Source organism: Dasypus novemcinctus, chromosome 18 (genome assembly GCF_030445035.2).
Source record: "Dasypus novemcinctus isolate mDasNov1 chromosome 18, mDasNov1.1.hap2, whole genome shotgun sequence".
Taxonomy (NCBI): domain Eukaryota; kingdom Metazoa; phylum Chordata; class Mammalia; order Cingulata; family Dasypodidae; genus Dasypus; species Dasypus novemcinctus.
The window spans coordinates 7,047,030-7,067,458 of NC_080690.1; the positions used below are offsets into that span (position 1 = coordinate 7,047,030).

The 20,429-nt window shown below is 44.6% G+C and overlaps 1 protein-coding gene across 1 annotated transcript in view; it reads right to left on the reverse strand.

Moving 5' to 3' along the window:
• Positions 1 to 24: 24 nt before the first annotated feature.
• Positions 25 to 20,429, reverse strand: part of HSD17B2 (hydroxysteroid 17-beta dehydrogenase 2) — an 84,049-nt gene continuing 63,644 nt past the window's right edge. Inside the window, exons 4-5 of the mRNA XM_004468947.4 lie at positions 8,777 to 8,914; positions 25 to 3,441 (exon numbers count right to left, since the gene is read on the reverse strand). Coding sequence (XP_004469004.2) covers positions 3,083 to 3,441; positions 8,777 to 8,914 — 497 coding nt within the window. The 3' untranslated portion in view covers positions 25 to 3,082. The remainder of the gene's footprint in view (positions 3,442 to 8,776; positions 8,915 to 20,429) is intronic.

A 20,429-nucleotide genomic window follows, 5' to 3' on the forward strand; every position in this document is an offset into this window, starting at 1 on the left:
AGAGATACAGGCTCACAAGACAAGTCAACAAAGAAATATTTTATTTTGATCCACTTCAAGGCAGGTGTCCAGGGCCCCAGATCCCTGAGTGGGGCAGTCTGTGAGCTGGATTAGCGATTTTTACTGGGCAGGTAGCAAGCCTCAGGCCCCCACTCCCTCAGGTGTTGACATGGAATTACTATTGGAATGACACCATCCAGAATGGCATTCTAGAACCTGGTCTTTATCACCAGTGTAATTAAACTGATGAAATTTAAAGTTCCATTCAAATGATCTAATAACATTTATTTGTAGGTATTTTATTAATTCACTATGTAATAAAAGATGTCATGTTTTCATTGAATGATTTTCCTAATTTCTCCTTCTTACTCCAGGTCTGTTGTGAAAAGAGCCCATTTCACAGTCCTGGGAAAATACCCAGAGGGAAGAAAGGGCAGGAGGAGCAATTAGGAGTTGTTTGCCTGTGGGACTGTGTAGCCAGCTAATCAAGGTACCTTGTGTCCTGCCTCTGGGCAGGAGAACAGGGTTGGAGACAGGAAAGGACTTTTTGCTAGGAGATCTGTTGCTAGTTTATGTTTTCTTCATGCCTTCTCTCAAGAATACGATTCATTGTGGATGTACTGGGGGCTTCACTTGGCTGTTAGTTCTCATAATAAAGAAGAAACCAGGGACATCATTCACTGTGCAGACACGGTCAAGACATGATGTGCTTTGCATGTTGTTTTCTGAGAACTACAGGTATTGTGCTAAAATAACATACTTATACTTTCGAAACCCTGGCAATACTTTCAGTTAACTTTCTCTCTTATGGTTTAAAAAACAGGGTCTTCCGGGTGAATATGCAGTTGAATTCACGATTCTCCCCTCTTCTCCTTCTCTCTTCCCTGTCCTTTTCTTCAGGTGGATCTAGATTCCTAGGGGGCTTGTGCATTCTCACGGCCCAGGAAGGGACATCTGCCTCTTCTTCTCAGGTCTCCAGTGGAGGTTTCTCATCCTCTCTTCATGCCCCAGCTCAAGGCTGCCTACCCAGCAGCCTCTGCCACAGGGTCTCCTAGTTGGAGGCACAGACCCGCCACCCCCACCCCAACCCCTGCCCTGATACTTAATTCCAAGTTCTTTCCCCTCCTCTCTCCAGGAGCCTCAGTGTCTTTCCCAGACCCCCACACAAACAGCTGAAACCAAGGGCTCCTGGTGAGGCGTTCTCTCAATCTTTCTTTGGCTAAATAAACCATTTTGTGGTTTCTTTTCCTCCAACAGAATGTGGAAGCATTCCTGCAGGAAACAGGATATGACCTTCTCTGCACTGGGCTTCTCAGGCCGTTCTGGGTTCTCTCTTCAGCACTGCTCCCCTCGCCTCAGAGTTTTCAACTCCTGGGAGGCTGCAGAACAGAAAGCAGGCCCCACACTCACGTCTTGACTCTCTCGACCCTCTCCTGCTGGCCTCTGAGGACTTTCCCCTTCTGCTGTGATGGTAGAGGATTGCATTGTGGGCCCCAGTTTGTACATGTTGATGGTCATGGTCTGCATTCTGGTGGGCATGGATTCATTATAAATAAGATCTCTTCTAGATGCTACTTCAGTTAAGGTGTGGTGCGCCTGAATCAGGTTGGGCTTTAATCTGGATGACTGGAGCCCTTGAACAGCATGAACATAGGACAGAAAGAAGCCGCAGGAGCCACTGGAGCTCAATGGAAACCAGCAAAGAAAGAAGACATGGTCATGTTCATTGACATGTGATGGAAAAACCAAAGAGCCCCCAAAATTGCCAGCTAGCCAGACAATGCCGAACTCAGGAGGAAGCAGGCCTTCTAGCTTCTGAAACCAGGAGCCAATAAATTCCTGCTAAGCCAACCCACTGTATGTTATTTGTTGTAGCAGCCAGGAAACCAAGGCTGGAAGTGACCTTACCTCATATTTAGCAGCCTGCTTCCTCTGTAACTTGCAGTAGCTCTTCTCAAAACTTGAGGGTGCATCAGACTCACCTGGTGTGCTCATCACAACACAGATTGCTGGCCCCAGAGTTTTTGATTCACTAGGTGTGGGAGGTAGAGTAATGGTCCCCCAAAGATGTCCATTCCCTAATCCCCTGAGCCTTTTAAATATGGTGCCTTACATGCAAAAGGGACTTTGCAGTTGTGATCAAGTGAAGGATTTTGAGATAGAGCGGTATCCTGGATTATCTGGGTGAGCTCTATGGAATCACAAGGGGGTTCTGCTAAGAGGGAAACAGGAGAACCAAAGTCAGAGAAAGAGGTATAAGGATGGAAGCAGAGGTCAGAGTGATGTGGAACCAGGATTCAATGACTGTGGGTATCCTTAGAAACAAAGTTGCAAAAGGAAGAGAAAGGATTCTTCTGGAGCCCATCCAGAGGGAATGCAGCCCCATCAACACCTTGACTTGAGCCCTGTGAGACCCTTTTGGATTTCTGACCTCCAGAACTGTAAGATAATAAAGTTGTGTTGTTTTAAACCACTAAGCTGGTGGTGATTTGTTACAGCAGCAATAGGAATCAAATACGTGGTGCCTGAAAATTTACATTTCTAATAGGTTCCCAGGTAATGTTCCCAAGTTACTGGTCCAGTAAAACCAAACAATCCCTAGCAGTAATTTAACGGTGGCCCTCTTCATTTCCTCCTTTTCTCCCTTCCCTTTCATCTCTTGCTTGCTCCTCCTCTCCCAGCAGGCAGTGTCATGTAGTAGAAAACATGCGGGTTCTGGAGATTGGTGTGGATTTGAATTCAAGTTCTGCCTCTTGCTAATTGTGTGATCATGAACTAGGAACTTAGCCTCTCTGATCCCTACTTTCCTTACCTATTAATGAGGGTTGACAAAAGCTACCCAGTGAGGATTAAATAAGAGGATATCTGAATATATGCAATGCATAGCAGGCACCCAGTTAATGCTTTCCACTGGGGGAAGCGGGGAGGGGGGTTATTACAATTCTGCAGCCCTCTCACCAACAAGTCCTGGTGGACCAGCAAAGTGGACAGGGAAGGAAGGAAGGCACAAGTAACTTTAACGGGAAGCTCACTTTCATTCCAAGACCATGCCAGGGCGCACACATCGGAGGCCCACTGCTCTCTACGTGCTGTTACTCTTGCGATGGAGCACCCTTACAGCCCTGGGCAGGTCTCTTGAACCCAGCATTCTTTTGTTAAGATAATCAAATACCCCAGTGGGGAAAAAGGAGACAATGCAAAAGCACAGATAAGAGAATTTTCCCGGGGAGTAGAAGGGCAGGGGGCTCTTGGCGGAGACCGCGTGCTGGATATCCCTGAGCACCGGCGAGAGGTCGGGGCTGGACACAGAGCTTATGAGGCGCAAAACATTCCGATAGGCGAGGATGTAGTCCCTGCCGTAGTCGTCCACCACGTCCGGGCTGAGGTTGTCCAGAATGTTCTTCTCCATCTTGTCCCACATCTCACTCGAGCCTCCGATTTCTGGGACACGAGAGGAAAGGAAGGGTGAGCACAGGGTCAGATACTGGGAGGCACGGGCCCTCCCACAACCCCTTGGGAATCTGTTGTTGAGGATTGCGGTCAATACAAGAATGTTCCTGAATTACCAGGTGTTAAGAATATGCTGATACACGCGGAAAATACAACTAACGTACGTAAAGCACTGGCTATAGTGCACAAGAAAATCGTAATATTTTTGCAGCAAAGGCAAAGAAGGTACTATTTCGATGCTAAGGGTAAAAAAAAATAATATGGGATCTAATTTTATGAAATATGAATATGATCAAGCATTTTTTCTTATCTTTTTTTCATTACCAAGGAGACTTTGGTCACATCGTTTAACCAATCTGAGCTCATTCATTCACCTTTTGGAACACTGGAGAAACGATTGAGTTTGTTTTTAGGATTAAATAAGATAAATGTAACTGGACAGAATTTTTTAAAGGAAGGCTTCCAGAATTCGTTAGGCTGCTTTTTGTCTGTTGTTTTGTTTTTTGAATTTGAAATACAGTTGGTAGGGAAAAAAAAAAAAGAAAGCTCCCACCCATTGAGTTACTGACCAAGATGGCCTTGACCCTAGCCCCTTGACCTCCCTCAGCGTGGCACCTTCAGCATTCCAGATAGCACCCCTTGCACGTGGCCTGACCACAGAGTCAGACGTGGTCCAACAATGGGGTGTGTCCACTGCGTGTTGTTTGACCACTGCTCCAGCACTTTCCCACTCGCTCACCGCAGTCCTTAAAGTGCTCCTGCCCCCCACCTCAGGGGAGTGACGCCCCTCCTCTCCCCTACTGCAGTAACCTGTTCTCTCTCTCCTCTCTCTACCCAACAGCCTTCTAGGCTCTCTTCTCTAGCGCATGGACCTTTGAATACAGTCTTCCTTCCCTATTTATCATTGTCCAATGCACTTTTTTTACACCATATGTGTGCCTATATATATATACTTTTAAATTAATTTCCTCTGAGATGGGCGATAGTGTTGTGTGCCCTTTTGCACTCCCTTCTTGTTCACTGACACATATATTTACAGAGGGAGCTTCGTTTTATTTTCTTTTTTAAAAATAGGAGGAGGATTATGCTACACATCATACGATAATATTTTCCTGAAACTTGATTTTTTTTTTTTTTTCACTGAGTAATAAATCCCAGACTTTCCTCCCAGTCAGTGGCTATAGATCTAACCATTATTGGTCAGTGGCCATAGATTTAAACCAGAGCAGCAGAATTTTTCCATGGAATGGGTTTCAGGTGACCATTTTTCTATCAAATGACGTTCTAGTCATTCCCGGGTTTCACCATTACTAACAACGCTGCAGTAAACAGCCCTACCCAATAAATCCTTCTGGACTCCTGCTGCTCCTGTAGGCTTTGTTCCCCAGCATGCCCTCCTGGTCTGAAGGCATGTGCATGTTTAATTTTAATAGCTGTTGCTCCATTACTTTACACAAAGTTCGCAGCAACCCACACTCCCTCCTGCAAAGGGCCTAACAGCTCAGGGATTGCGGGGGCCCAGCCTCTGCCTGCTGGCTTGGGTAACTCCTGGATAGAAGGCCCGTGGGGCTTCATAGGGCTTCGACTGCTCCTTTCACTTTTGCATGGAGGCACAACACCCTACTTAACGAAATGGTTACCCTGGCAGTTACTCTGGAGGCCCCGGGGTCTTGAAAGATATTCGTCAACCATTGTCCCTCCAGCTATCTCTGCCCCAGGCTCTGCCTGGGGGAAGAGGGATTCCTTTTCCTTGCCATGCCTTTTGCACCTGCTGACCACTCTTGTGGGTAATCTGTCCAGAGAGCCCAGAGCTCTTTGTGTGAGTACCAAAGCCATCAGCCTTTTACCACCATCACCTGCCACTTTGGGCACATACTCTGTCCATCCCTTGCCACCTTGGTGCTACACAGAATGCAAAGGTGACCTGGATCCAAATCCCTTCTCTGCTTCTTAACCAGCTTAGTTACTTTGAGAAGTTCCTTAACTTCTCTGAGCCTCCATTTTCCCCCTGCAAGCAGGAATCTGATGCTACTTTACTGAGTGAAGATTAAATAATAAATGAGATGATCCATGTCAAGTGCTAAATCTTTTAAGTATGCACTATGGTTTAACTCTTTATTGTAGGGCACTAAAAATTCAGGCCTCCTTATATGTCTCCAGAACCTCCTTCTCTGTGTCCCAGGAGACCCCATTTCCTGTCCCCACCTTCAATATTAGTTCTCCAAACTTGAGTCCTCAGCCCACTTTTGCCTTCGGAGAGCTTATCAGATACCAGCAGCTTTAAATTGGGAATATGTGTGAGGGGCAGCCCGGTGTAACAGAAAAAAATTAAAAACAGCATTGCACGTAGGGATCTGGTTTCAAATTCCCCACCACCACCAAGTGCCAGCCACCTGACTCGGGGTGGGAGTGTAAATTGGAACAATGTTTTGGAAAACAGTTTGGTATGACTCAGTGAAGCTGAGGCTATGTAAACTCTGTGGTCCAGCCATTCCACTTCTGGGTATGTGTTATGGAAAATTCGTGAACAACAGGCACCAGAGACATGTACCAGAAGGTCCAAACTTATATTGTTGATCATCATCTCAAATGGAAGTACCCCGAATAGCATCGACAATAGAAAAATGGTGGCATATTCACAGACTACCATCTGGCAATGAAAATGAATGAACTACAGAGGCACTCAATATAGATAAATGGTAGAACCATAAGCTGAGTGAAAGAAGCCAGACATACATACACAAATAAATGGGGCTTGATTCCAAACAAAGTTCAATAACAGGTAAAATCAAACTTCATTGTTTAGGGATGCAGGTATGGATGGAACACTGTAAGGAAAAGCAAATAAATGATTATTACAAAAAGCAAGATGAGCAGCTACATAGTGGGGAATAGGAGAGGGCTGTGACTAGAGAGCAGCGTATGGGAGGGTGCTTCTGGGTGCTGACAATGTTTTCCTTCTTGACTTGGGTGTTAGATATATAGGTGTTTATAATAATTTGTTAAACTGTGTGTGTTGCTTTTCCTGTGTACCTGATACATTTCACAATTGAAGAAAATAAGATCAACACAATCAGAAAAGAAGGTGCAGAAAGTATGCCTTCGACCTGGCAATAGCAACTTCCCCAAAATGATAGCTACAGTATTATGGTGACTCCTCCATTCTGTAACTGCAGTGTTACTATCTTTTCTAAAGGGCACCCAGGCATCTGTGTGTTGGGAGTTTTCTTTGGCTGTGTCACCCAGCCTTCTAATCTCCTGGCATGCTCAAAATCAAATCCATCACCTGTCCCCCAGCACTAGCTCATGGCCAGCTTTCCTCTCTCTCTATCTCCCTTCCAGCCCTGTTTCTCAGTCTGGCACATTTGACACCATCGTTGACTCATTTCCCTTCTTCACCAACTCCCCTCAATTCTCCTCCCCACTCAGGGAGCCCACGTGTGGGAAACCCCTCTTGTAACCCCATCTTAACTATTGCCCTAGTCCAGCCTTTCAACCTGGATGGCCAATGTCCCTTTCTGTCACTTTCCTCTCCCAGAAAACACTTTCTCCTCCTCAACAACCTTGAGAGAATCCCAGCTTCCGGTAATTCAAACCACAAGTTTCTTTTTAGATTGATCTTGTGAGTTTCGGTTAACACTCAAACCTTTTGGGTTTGTTACTTACTACATTAGCTATCCCCCCCAGCTTGTGGCCTTTTATTAGGCAGGCTTTTCACATCTTCCCTTAAATCACTGATAGCATGTTTGATGGCCCAGAACTAAGGGCCAAGCCTTGGGGTGGTTTGGGTCTATCGAGAGTTCAGAACTTCAGAGAGGAGAGGACAGCCATCTCCCAGGGGTGGAGGAGAGGTGGGTCAGACTCTTCAGAGAGGAGGAAGGTTGTTTGAAAAATACATAGCACTAAAACAGTTGTCACTGAAAAAAATATTGTTTTCAAAGTGCATAGAAGCTGGGGGAAAGAAACCATCTTGGCAAATGGGAATGAGAGGCTGATTTAAGGAATGTTATCCAGAATAACTGCTCCACTTTAAACAACAATAAATCTAAATCTAAATAACAAACAGATATGAGGCTAGGGGATCATGTAGTGGAACAGAAGTTTGGATGGGCTGGAGAAAATTACCACCAACGATGAGATTCAGTTAGGACCATTTTGTGAACTGTTCTCCCATGGGTCAAGTGTGATTCCACAGCAGAAGGGCCTGAGTCACAGAATAGTTCTGTTCTGAATGGGAATCAGGAACCTGGGCTCTAACACAGCTTGGCCTCTGTGTGCGTACTTATCAGCCAACCCAGTTCCTTGGTGGAAGGAAGCAGGGTGTAGCAGTTTGATATTATTGATGAATTCCAAAAAGAAATATTGAACTATGTTTGTAAACTGATCTTTTCCTCTGGGCATATTAGATTATATTGGATTCATAGGTTTACTTGATTAAGTAATTATATAAACCGCTTTTGCCAGTAGGATGTTGAGTCCCTACCCTTTGGTGGGTGGGGACTCACAGATAAAAGACATGGCAAAGGACAGAGTTGGAGTTTTTGATATTGAAGTTTGATGCTGAAGCCTTAAGCTGGAGCCCCAGGAAGAGAGGAAGAGAGGAACCCAGGAAGCCTGAACCCTCCCAGACGTCGGCAGCCGTCTTGCTCCAACACGTGAAAATAGACTTTGGTGAGGAAGTAACCTATGCTTTATGGCCTGGTATCTGTCAGCTCCTTCCCTAAATAAATATCCTTTATAAAAACCAACTAATTTTTGGTATTTTGCATCAGCACCCCTTTTGGCTAACTAGTATACAGGGCCGAGCCTGCCATTTCCCTTGTGTTGTGGATTGAATTATATCCCTGCAAAAGATCTAAGTCCTATGTAAGGGCACCATGAATGTGACCTTATTTGAAAAGAGGACCTATGAAGATCTGGTTAGTGAAGATGAGGCCACCCTGGAGCAGTAGACGCTAACCCAATATGGCAGGTATCCTTATACGAAGAGGAAATTGGGCACAGACAGGGAATGCCATGGATTGCCAAATTCTTCACTATAGTCTTCCAAAGAATCATACATGTCCCTTCCCACACCTTGATTTCAGACTTCCAGCCTCCAAAATGGTGAGAAAATACATGTCTGTTGTTTTAGGCCACTTCATTTATAGTACTTTGTTACAGCCACATTAGGGAACTAAGATACTCTCTATTCATAGATGAGGCCCACCCAACCCTACCCCTGGTCGACCACTGAGGGGTCCCATTTGAGCGCTAGCAGGGAAAGAGGACCTTCAGGATCCCTTCCAGGATGAACATTGCAGGGCCCAAAGGCTCTGGCACCTACTTGTTTGGAAGCCTCCAGGTTGAATGACTGAGACTTTAACTCCCCATTTGGAAAGCTCTTGTCTCATAATTGCAGAAAACATGGTCAGAGCAGCCTTAGATGAGCCATATGCTGCTAATTTTTCCATTGGGACACCTCCTATGGGAGTAAGAGGAGAAAAAAAAATCAAGTCTGTTGTATTCATTCATTCATCAAATAAATATTTAAACACCACCACTACATGCCAGGAACTGGTAGCAGGAACTGCATGCCAAGGCAGGCAAGGGCCTTCCAGACCCACATTCTTGACCACTCCCACCATCTGCCTTGTTTCTCCTGCCTTCCATCACTCTCACAACTATTTCAATAATGAACACAAGTTCAGGCTCAGTCTCACCCGTCTCCTAAGCTCAATGTGATTTAAGTGGGATAAAGAAAATCTGGCCCAGCCCCTGACCTTTTCCAGTGGAGCAGACCGGAAAGCAGCAGCTTGACCCTAAATGGCTTCACAGTGCCTCCCCTACCCCCAGCCCCACCGTGCTCCAGTCCAAGAAGGGAGCCAGACTCTGGATTCTGCCTGCATACCGCCTGTCTGACTTCCCTCTCTGGTAGCCCTCACAGTTTAAAGGTTTTAAGCTGGGAGTCAGGAGAAGAGTGGAAAAGCAGAGAGACCTGGATCAGTGGGGGACATTCTTCACATCTTTGTTCTTCCTTGCTGCAGTGAGGAACAAACCCAACTTGTTCAACTACAAATGCTGTAATAGGATGAAAAGTGGCTCCTCAAAATATACGTCCATCTGGAATTTCAGGCTGTGACCTCATTTGGAACAAGGGTCCTTGCCAAGGTAATTAAGATAAGGATCTTTAGATGTGCTCATCCTAGAGTAGAGTGGGCTCTCAATCCAAGCACAGGTTCCTTATAGAAGACACACAGACAAGGGAGGAGCCATATGGAGATGGAGGCAGAGCTTGGAGTTATGTTGCTAGAAGCCAAGAGCGCATGGGGCCACCAGAAGCTGACAGGAGCCAGGCAGAATCCTCTCCTAGAGCCTTTGGTGGGTGCCCACACCTCGATTTCAAACTTCTAGCCTTCAGAACTGTGAGAGAATAAATTTTTCTTGTTTTGAGCCACCGAGTTTGCGGCAGTGTTTCACAGCAGCCATGTGAAACTAATGCAAGCTCACTCCTGGTAGTCTTGGGCTAGAAGACAGTGAGGGCTCACAGTACAGAAAGGAGGTGGCAAGCCTCTGCTGGTTTTGGTCTCATGGGTATTCAGGAAGACTGGACCCATGACATCAGGGCCCCCAGCCTGGACAAAGAGGTCCCTGGTCTAAGAAGCAGCCATTGGGCGAAAAACTGTGGTACAGCCATAAGATGAAATACAACTCAACCACAAAAAAGAACGAACTTTTATACATGCAACAACATGTATGAATTACAAAGTAATTATGGTGATTAAAAGAGTCAAACAAAAATAACATATTTTGTATGATTCCATTTATATACAGAATTCTAGAAAATGCAATTTAATCTATAGTGACTGAAAGCCGATCTGAGGTTCTAGGAGGGGAGAGAGGACCCATTTGGGGATGAAGGATATGTTCATTGTCCTAATTGTGGTGATGATTTTATGGCACATACATACATCTAAATTTGTCAAATTGCTCAATTTGAAATATTAAATATGAGCAGGTTATTATATGCCAATTATAGCTCAATTTTTAGAAACATTTTAAAAAAGAAGTCACCGAACTCAAGATATGATGGACATTTCAACAAAAGCCAGGATAACTTCATAGATATTTTGTTTTGCCTAAAACCCCCAGGAATTTTGCTCAACTAGTGAGGGGTGGGAAAAGAAATTCCAGCGTTGCCCCGTCCTGCCTTTGCATGCATCCTGGTTCCACTGGCTTTCCCTGCTTTTTGTGATTCTCACCAAACTAAACGTGGTTCTAGTTTTGCCTGTGTATCACTATCTCCCTTCTCCTGATTTCAGCATCTTCCAATGATTTTCCCTGCCAAAGTCTCCCCTATTCTTCTAGTTAGGCGCGCTTCAGGCATGGGAGAACACTTTTGTAGCCCTGAGCCCTCTTGCCTGAGGCCTACCTCCATCCAAAAGTTAAAGGTTTCAGCCTGAACATTTGGGATCATAAAATTTGGCTCATACCCACCTCTAACATTTATTTTGGCTCTTTTATTAAGGTTGGCTTTCTAAATGACCAACTCACAGTCTCTACTGAGTAGGACAGACCTTTATTTCTAGAGGGGTTTTCAGCTGCCTCTTTTTGGACCTCCATAAAACCCCAAACTCATTTCTGCAGACAGGGAAACCATGGGCTGCACATGACCACAGGGCATGGCCTTGGTCTGGTTTGCTAACTGGCAACCTTTGTAGACTGATTGGTCGCTTCCAGCCACTTGATGAAACTATGCCTTGAATTTGCCTGTCTAGCCTTGATTATTCAAAAGCCACAAGGTGTCATTAAAAAGAACATGAGCTAATAAAATTGTATAGAACCAAATACACACACACATTAAAACAAGTAAAACTGGGGAAATCTGAATAAAATCAGTAGATTATATCAATGTCAGTCTGCTGCTTATAATATTGTACTACATAGTCTTGCAAAATCTTACCATTGGGGAAATTGGGTCAAGGCTACACGGTATCTCTCTGTATTATTCCTTACAACTTTGGGTAAATCTACAGTTACCTCACTAAAATTTTCAATAATAAAAAAGGACATAGACAATGAAGGAGAGACATTTAGAATAGTTGATGTCAATTTACACCATCAGGGAAACGGACTTTGGCCCAGTGGTTAGGGCGTCCGTCTACCACATGGGAGGTCCGCGGTTCAAACCCCGGGCCTCCTTGACCCATGTGGAGCTGGCCATGCGCAGCGCTGATGCGCGCAAGGAGTGCCGTGCCACGCAGGGGTGTCCCCCGCGTAGGGGAGTCCCACGCGCAAGGAGTGCGCCCGTGAGGAAAGCCGCCCAGCGTGAAAAGAAAGAGCAGCCTGCCCAGGAATGGCGCCGCCCACACTTCCCGTGCCGCTGACGACAACAGAAGCAGACAAAGAAACAAGACGCAGCAAATAGACACCAAGAACAGACAACCAGGGGAGGGGGGGAAATTAAATAAATAAATAAATCTTTAAAAAAAAAAAATTACACCATCATTATTACTCTATTATTGTTAATGTTTTTGTCTGGCCCACACAATTTTAGGTGGGTGGGGTGAAATGCCCATTCTTACCTTCCTCTATTTCTAGGAAGGCTGTCAATCAATGGTCTGTCCTTCCCATCAAAAGAAGGAAGACCAGCCAATCGTAATACTCCATTCCCTCCCTAGGCATGGAGATCGGTGTGGGGTGGGCACATGCCTCAAATTGTACTTCTTGGAAACTGATAGAGATGGTGAAAGAAAGGTGGTTTTATTATTTCTAGCTACTTTGGTATGAGTGGAATACTGAGCTCCCAGGGGCCATTTTCTCCACCATGTAGGTAAAGCATGCCAACAAGAAGAGAACAGAGGGGAGAAACAGGGTGAAGGTGGCAAGTTGGATGGTGGTGAAAAGTGGAGAGGGAAGATGGAAAGTGGAGGCCGGGGAGAGTTTGATGATGTCATCTGAAAACCTGGTTCCAGCCAGTTGGTGAGCTTATTCAATACCTTTTCCCTTATTTGTTTAAACTAGTTCGAGGTTTGGCTCCACCACCAAAAACTGGAAGAATCCTGAGGCTTAACTAATGCAATTTCAAGATAATATTTGGCATAGAACAGGTCTCCTTAAATGCTGGTTTCCTTCTTGCTACAGAAGACAAGCTGATTTTTAAGTATTTGGTAGTTGCACAGAATCTTAGGGTTAGAACTCCAACTACTTTCCTTGGTAAGAAAGATCAAAGAAGTTGATGCAACTTGTTCATAGTTATGCTGTTGGTTGAATGGTAACCTGTGTTTGTGGGGTTGAATGACATTCTACCTCACCATGGTTTTTATAGATGATGGGAGCCTGGCCCTCAAGAAGCAGGTTAGCAGAAAGCCGTGGTTAGGAACGAGATTCGGGAGCCAGCATTGGCTGTATTCAAATCCCAGCCCTGCCATTGACCAGCCACCTGTTCTTGGGAAAGTGCCTGTTTTTCAGTCTAGAAAATAAGAATAATGATAGTACATGCATTTTTGGGTTCTTTTGAAGGTTAAAGGAATTAGTATATTCGAAAAGTACCTGGCAAAAAGTAAGCTCTATATAAGGACTTCCAAGTTTCTCACAATAATATCTCAATAGCTCCAAAGACCCCATATATTCAGTGTTTGCAAATGATGAGCTTACCTGTTCAGAATCTCCTGAGGTACTTGTTTATTGTGTGGGTTACTAGGATCCACCCTAGACCTACTAAATAGGAATCTGCATCTAAGCCAATCCAAGGGCTCTTTTTCCATACTAAAGCTTGAACTATGACATTAGGATTTTTGGTCATATTTCTGAGCATATGCTTCCATTGTAATGTACAGTCCAACAGTGATATAAATATGACAGATGGTGAAAAAATATCATACCCCACATTACTAGTCTGAACAGAACACATGCTTTAGACCAAACATTTGAGAACTGTTTGTCTTTTGTATTATATTGAGCCCTACGATGTTGCCAAGTATCAGAACAATTTCCTCCTATGGAATGGCAGTTTGGTAGGGTTCCACCTCATGGATCTAGGTTTGCTGTTAATGTTTATTTCGGTGTCTAAGGTCCTTGGGGGATTAGGACAAAATAAGGGTAGACATCCAAGGCTCGCAGAGGAAGAGCCACAGCTCTTTTCCACCTGACAATGCAGATAGAATCTTTCATTGTCTGTCCAGTTAGCCTCTCTTTTTTTTTTTTTTTTTTCAATTTTCATTCTTTTCAGGTTAAAATCCTAATGCCAGAAGAAAGCAAGGCAGTTGATTTCCAGGAGACTGGCAAGTACCTTTCCATTTCAGCAGGAAAACCTTGACTTCCAGAATACAGGGCTTATCTCCCTGGGCACTGGAAAACTGGTTCGGGATGCACAAGCTGGGAGGAAGCATGGGTTGTGACCTTAATAATCAGCTAGAGCACTGATGTCAATTCCAAGGGGGCTAACTCCTGGAAATTTACTTACTCAACCACTAGCTGAAATTATAGGAAACCAAATAGCTTTGATGCCCAGGGAGGGGCACATAGACTTTGCATTTGCTTGCATTTATTTATTTGTTTATTTCTTTATTTACATTCCAGATCAGCAGTACGGAGTTCAGGAGGCCTGGTAGAATCTACACCTTGGGAACATTTAGAAAACCTCAATGCCAAGGTCCTACTTAGACCCGTGAAATAAAAATCTCTGGCAATGGAGCCTAAACATCAATAATTAAATAAAACTCCCTGGGTGATTTTAATGTGCAGCTGGGGGATGGAAAGCACATTCTGGTTCAGAGGTGCTCAGACTTTGGTGAGTATCAGAATCACCTGGGGAGCTAATAAGGCTCACAGAGGCCAGCGTCCTTCAAGGTGGATAGAGCTTGGGGGGGTTTTGTATTGTTGTCAAATTCCCCAGGTGATTCTAGACGCCGCTGTTACTCCCTCTGCTACAACCTCTGTTCTAGCTCTTTGTTTTAGAAGGACTTCAAACTTGGCAGCTCATTGAAATTGCCTGGGGAAATTTTAAAAATATTGATGCCTGAATTCCCCCTCAAAAAATAGGATTTACTTGGCTTGGATTTGGTCCATCATGGGTACTAGGAATTTTAAAAGTTCCCCAGGTGATTCTTTTTTTTTTTTTTTTAATTATTTATTTATTTTTAAAAATTACATTCAAAAAATATGAGGTCCCATTCAACCCCACCGCCCCCACCCCCCACTCCCCCCACAGCAACACTCTCTCCCATCATCGTGACACATCCATTGCACCTGGTAAGTACATCTCTGAGCATCACTGCACCCCATAGTCAATGGTCCACATCATAGCCCACACTCTCCCACGTTCCATCCAGTGGGCCCTGGGGGGATCTACAATGTCCCGTAATTGTCCGTGAAGCACCACCCAGGACATCTCCTTGTCCTGAAAATGCCTCCACATCTCATCTCTTCCTCCCATTCCCCAAACCCAGCAGCCACCATGGCTACCCTTCCCACACCCATTCCACATTTTCTCTGTGGACATTGGATTGGTTGTGTCCATTGCACATCTATGTCAAGTGGGGGCTTAGATTCCACATGGATACTGGATGCACTCCTCCTGCTTTCAGTTGTAGACACTCTAGGCTCCCTGGTGTGGTGGTTGACATTCTTCAACTCGATGTTAGCTGAGTGGGGTAAGTCCAATAAATCAAAGTGTAGGAGCTGAAGTCTGTTGAGGCTCTGGGCCTGGGTGTCATATTATCAGTCCAGAGATTCAAATCCCCTAAAAATATCTAAAACCCCAGCACCAACTACAATTCCAATAAAGTAGCATGCAAGTCTTGTGAAAAGAGATCCCCCCAGGTGATTCTAATGTGCAAACAGGGTTTATAAACATTCCTAGATAATATCTCTGAACTTCTTCTATATATTTCTGTCCTCTGGAAGTATAAATGCTAACACTGCTTGGGATCTGAACCATTTCGAGATGTCACTTTTGGCTATGGAAAGCTCACGAGATTCAAAAGTTGGATAGTGGCCTGGTGGTGCTATTCTCTCCTCAATCTGTCATACATATTTGGGGAATAAGAGAGGTTGTATTGAGGGAGAATAAAATTAAAGTTTCTAATTTCTAATGCTGGGCTGGAGGAAAAGGTTTTTGTAAGCTAGACCAGCCTTGGTCAAAGTAGACTCCCTTTAAATTATGCTGAGTGAAGCCACTCTCAGAAGGTTATTTACTATATGATTCCTTTTATATAACATTTTTGAAATAAAATTATCCAGATGGTGAACAGATAGTGGTTGCCAGGGTTTAGGGATGAGAGGAAGGGGGACATTTTCATTTCTTCATTGCTAAAGCAAATACTATGTAATAGGTTGGCTTAAAAATAGGAGTTTATTGACTCATAGTTTTGAGCTAGGGAAAGTCCAGATCAAGGGATCATCAAGAGGACACTTCCTTCCCAAAGACTGGCGGTCTGGCCTGACTTCCAGCTACCCTGGATCCCTGGCCCCTCTGTCACGTGGCAATGCATATGGCGGCCTCTGCTGTTCTCCCATTCACTTCTGGGTTCTGCTGACTTCCACCCTCTGGCTGCTACCTCCATGGCTTTTTCCTCTCTGTGGCCTTCCCTAGAAAGCCTTCAGTAATAGGATTAACACCCATGCTGTGCCATACCTTATCTGAAGTACCCTCATCAAAGCACCCTCATTTACAAGGGTTCACACCCACAGGAGTAGATTAAATGTAAGAACATGTTTTTCTGGGGCTCATGGCTCACAGCCACCACAGGGGTGTATGGCTTTAAAGGAAGCACAGGGCAGCCTTCTGGTGATGGAACAGTTGTGTGTCTGGACTGTGGTGGTGGTAGTTACATGAAGCCGGACATTCAATAAAATCGCACAGAACTATATACACACACACAAAGAGTGCATGCAGAGCTGGTGAAGTCGGAATGAACTCTGTGGTTTGTACCAATGTCAGCTTCCTGTTTTGATATTGTCCTATAGTTATGCAAGACGTGGGTGAGACTGGGGGGAGGGTACATGGGACTCCCAGCAACTTTATTACAGTTGCCTGTAAATCTATAATTACTTCAAAATAAAAAGTTAAAACATATATACTCTCTTAGGACGTGCTCAATACAGGAGAAGTGCCTCGTTCCCATAGAGGTCTTTGGTTGCACAAAGGTAATAAGGTCCCTAAGGTTTCGGTAACTAAAAACTTGATTATCTATTTATGTATTTTTGATGTTTGTCATGGCATGCTAAGAAATCAAAGCCAGGTTTATTTGAATAGGATGAAGTACACTCCCTGGAAAAACAAGAGGTTTAGAAACATTTTCTGCCAAGTCTGCCAACAAATTGGAAATGATAATATATCTCTTCCACGCCCTACCCCGACACTCAATGCCATCACGGATGTGACTAATTGAAAAGCAGAATTCTGAACTTAGAGCAGCCGTTGCTTAGGCAACATCAAAACTGGATGTGTTATTCTCCCATAATTGGGTCTAAACCTGCCAGACCAATAAACAACTCAGAACCTTGAGTGACCTGGTACTGGGAGACTTAGCAGAACACCCAGTCAGCCACGGGACTTGCTTTAACCCATGGGCCTCTGGCCTCGTTCCGCCCTCTCTACTGCCGACTTGCTATCACAGCACAGCGCAGCCACTTGAGTGCAGCCATCCCTGCCCTTCCAGAGCCTCACTCATCTTTTCTGCCGCCAAACACGACTCAGTGCATTTGTTTCCTGGCCCTGGTTCCCTTTCTGCAAGTGAATAACCTCAGCCCGGCTTTGTTCATCCCCTGGGGTCACTGAGTTTTCCTCGACACTGTAGCATATTGAAGGGGGTGGGCTAAACTGGGAGGCAAGGGGATCAGAAACGACAATTTTGGAGCTTACAAAGAATTGTGGAGACCCTCTCCCCTCCCCACATCAGGTCTTTGCCTCATTCCTCTGGTGTCTTGGTGTGGCCCAAGCCATAAGTTACTATCACTTCCTAAGGTTCTATTGGCCAGGTGGTCTTGATATTCTTGGAGGCCAAACATGACCTCAAAGAGACCCTGCACCTTTTTCAGTGCAAAGAATATCCCAAAGTTTAGCCTTGGTCAGAATTTACTGCATATAAGAGAGGATATGTCATTCCAAAGAGCTTGGTTATCGAAGCCATGCTGCTAATATCCATTCCCTTTCATGTCACTATTTCCATCCCATTTCTTCCTCTTCTCCAATTCTTTTGAAACATGTGACCAGGGGGATCTTAGTTACTTATTTGTTTTCACTCTCCTCTTTTGTGTGCTGTGGCCACTGGAGTAGAGATTGCTGAGGAAATGGTTTATTTCACCCCATCTTGGCCTCAGTTTGAGTTATTTTAAATATTTTCTTGTAACTATCTTGTACTATTTTGTCGTGAAATGGATCACAATGTCATTTCGTAAAACAAAGCCGGATTCATGGGAAGAAAATGTACAATTCTTTCATTAAAATTATTACCCACTGACCTAACCTTTGAGTGTTTTGTGGAAAAATAAGTAAACTTTCTACACCACCACAACCACTAACAACAAAAAGACTTCCAGCCTCACAGCCACAGTAATAAACACCGATGGCGAGCCCTCTTTTTCCTACCCTATGGCAAAATAAGAATTATGGAAAAGAAAGGGCTTTGCCAGAGAATGTCCTATTAACATACGATGGGTCAGAAATATGAGCCCCGTCAGCCTGAGGTTGTATAGGAAAGGTAACAGGTACCCTGCTCACAAGTAGTCTGCTCAGTGTTCTACTACCTTCACAAGCCAGGACTAGCTCTCCACCACGTTCATAGAGAAGGTCACAAGAGCACCCAGCCAGTTTCAGCCTCCTCCAAGGTCAACTGGTGTCAACTCAAGTACAGTCCATTCCATTATTGCACTTTTCTGAGCTTAAGAGATGAAATAACCACAAGCCCCCAGGAGGATCAGGTTGGCTAATCTCATTAGGCACTGATAGAAGAAACTTGAAACTAGTAACATCAGGTTGTTTTCCTGTAATTTGAGCATCTCAGGGACCACAACAAGCTGTTGAGTAGCAAAACCAAAGTCTGGGACCATGTTCCCCAAAGTGTGGTCCTGGGACCAGCAACTGTACCTGGAGATGTTAGAAATGCAAATCCTCAGGTCCCACAGTACACCTATTAAATCAGAGATTCTGGGAGTGGGACCCAGCAATCTGCATTTAACAAGCCCTTCTAGCGCTTCTGATGCCTGTTAAAGTTTGAGAGTGTGGCCCATGGACCAGCAGCATTGGTATAGCCCAGAAACTGAATAGTTAAAGAGAAATGCAAAACCTCAGGCCCAGCCCAAACCTACTGGCCTCTGCATTTTAACAAGACCCTCTGATGATTCCTATGCACATTCAATCGTAAAGCATTTCCTAATCACCATTCCAACTCACTAGAGTTAGGGTCTATGTTTTTCTGCTACCCCTGCTTGCCTGGTCTGTTCTTGTTTGACAGCCTGGAGAAGTGGGAGGACCACAGAACTCGGAATAAAACGAGCAGGCCCAGTTTCAAACCCTGACTTGATTTCTTGCCCTTGATCCTGGGCTAGAATTGGCTTGATCTAAAGCATGAATTAATAGCTGCCTCTGCAGGTGTTAGAATTAAATGATTTTAGGCATGTAAAGCACCTACTACCATGCAGCACGGGGAAGAAGTTCATTGAATCTTGGTCTGCCCCTTGCCCCACAACAGCCCTGGAAGGTTTCAGGGGAGCAGATCCTTCACCTGTCGAGATGCTGAGCACATGAGGGATTGGCAGAATGTATTTGCCAAACAAGTCCCTTAAAGGGGGCTGGTGGGCAAGAAAAAGCCCAGTAATGAGGGGCTTGAAGCTTAGACTGAGACGAGGCCCAAAGCTTGAACTGCAAACTCTGCTGGACACCAACAATTTGTAGATGCATAAGAATTCTACCAGCTGCTACCTTTGGTAAAGTTGTCATAATGTGTTTTAACCAGTTTGGCATGGTGGGCAGCTATTGTTACTATCTTGCAGTATTGAGATTCCTTTCATTAGGATTACTTTTCATGTACTGGGAATTGTGCTGAGCATTCAGATTCCATCATGAATTCCATCATGAATTCCCAGAGCAGTGCCTCTCAACTGGGCATGATTCCCCAGGAGACACTTGGCAATGTCTGGACAGGTTTTGGTGTTCACAACTGGGAGGGAGGCCCCAGGCATCAAGTGGGTAGAAGCCGGGTATGCTGCTAAGCACCCTACAATGCACAGGTCAGCCCCCACGACAAGGTATGATCACACCCTCCCCCCTCAAAATGTCAGTAATGCCAAGATGGAAAAATGCTGCAACAACCATAGCCATTACTTCACCTCTAGGTGACAGATGGTAAAATGGAGACACAGACTCTATAAGGGTTCGTTTTCAACTCTTTTCATTCCAGCACAAACATATACCTGCACACGGGCATTTACTTTGCAATTTCTTAAAAGGAAAACTGGCTAGAAAAGGCTTTTAGACCTCTCAAACATAAAGATTTTTTTCAACTGCCCATTGTACAATCAAAGAGTCAGCTCTCAATTCCTCAGATCCTTGGTTAAATATTTATCCAACTGCCTTGCCAGAAAATGGGTTAAAGAGCTATACATTTGTGTGGGAGGATGATAAACATGTTGCTCTAGGGAATAAAAAAAAAAGTCTCCCAGACCAGGTGTTATCACACCTAGAACTTGTGACCTATTGGGGTTATCTGCCCAGGAGCTCATATGTAACGAGGAGCAAAAGTCAAGGTAACACAGTGTGACAGTCGAGGCAGAATGCCAGCAGATGGCAGGATAAAAACCACAGTGTGTTTACAGTTGTTAACATTTGCCCGTCCCTCTGTGCCAAGTCCAGTGCTGATGCTCTAACACAAGCCATTTCACGTCATCCTTACCAAAGCCCTAAAAAGAAGCGATGATTAATATTCCCATCTTAAAATGAGGAAGCTACAAGTCAGTGGCATAGGGATTTGCCCTAGGTCACATAACTGGTGTAGACA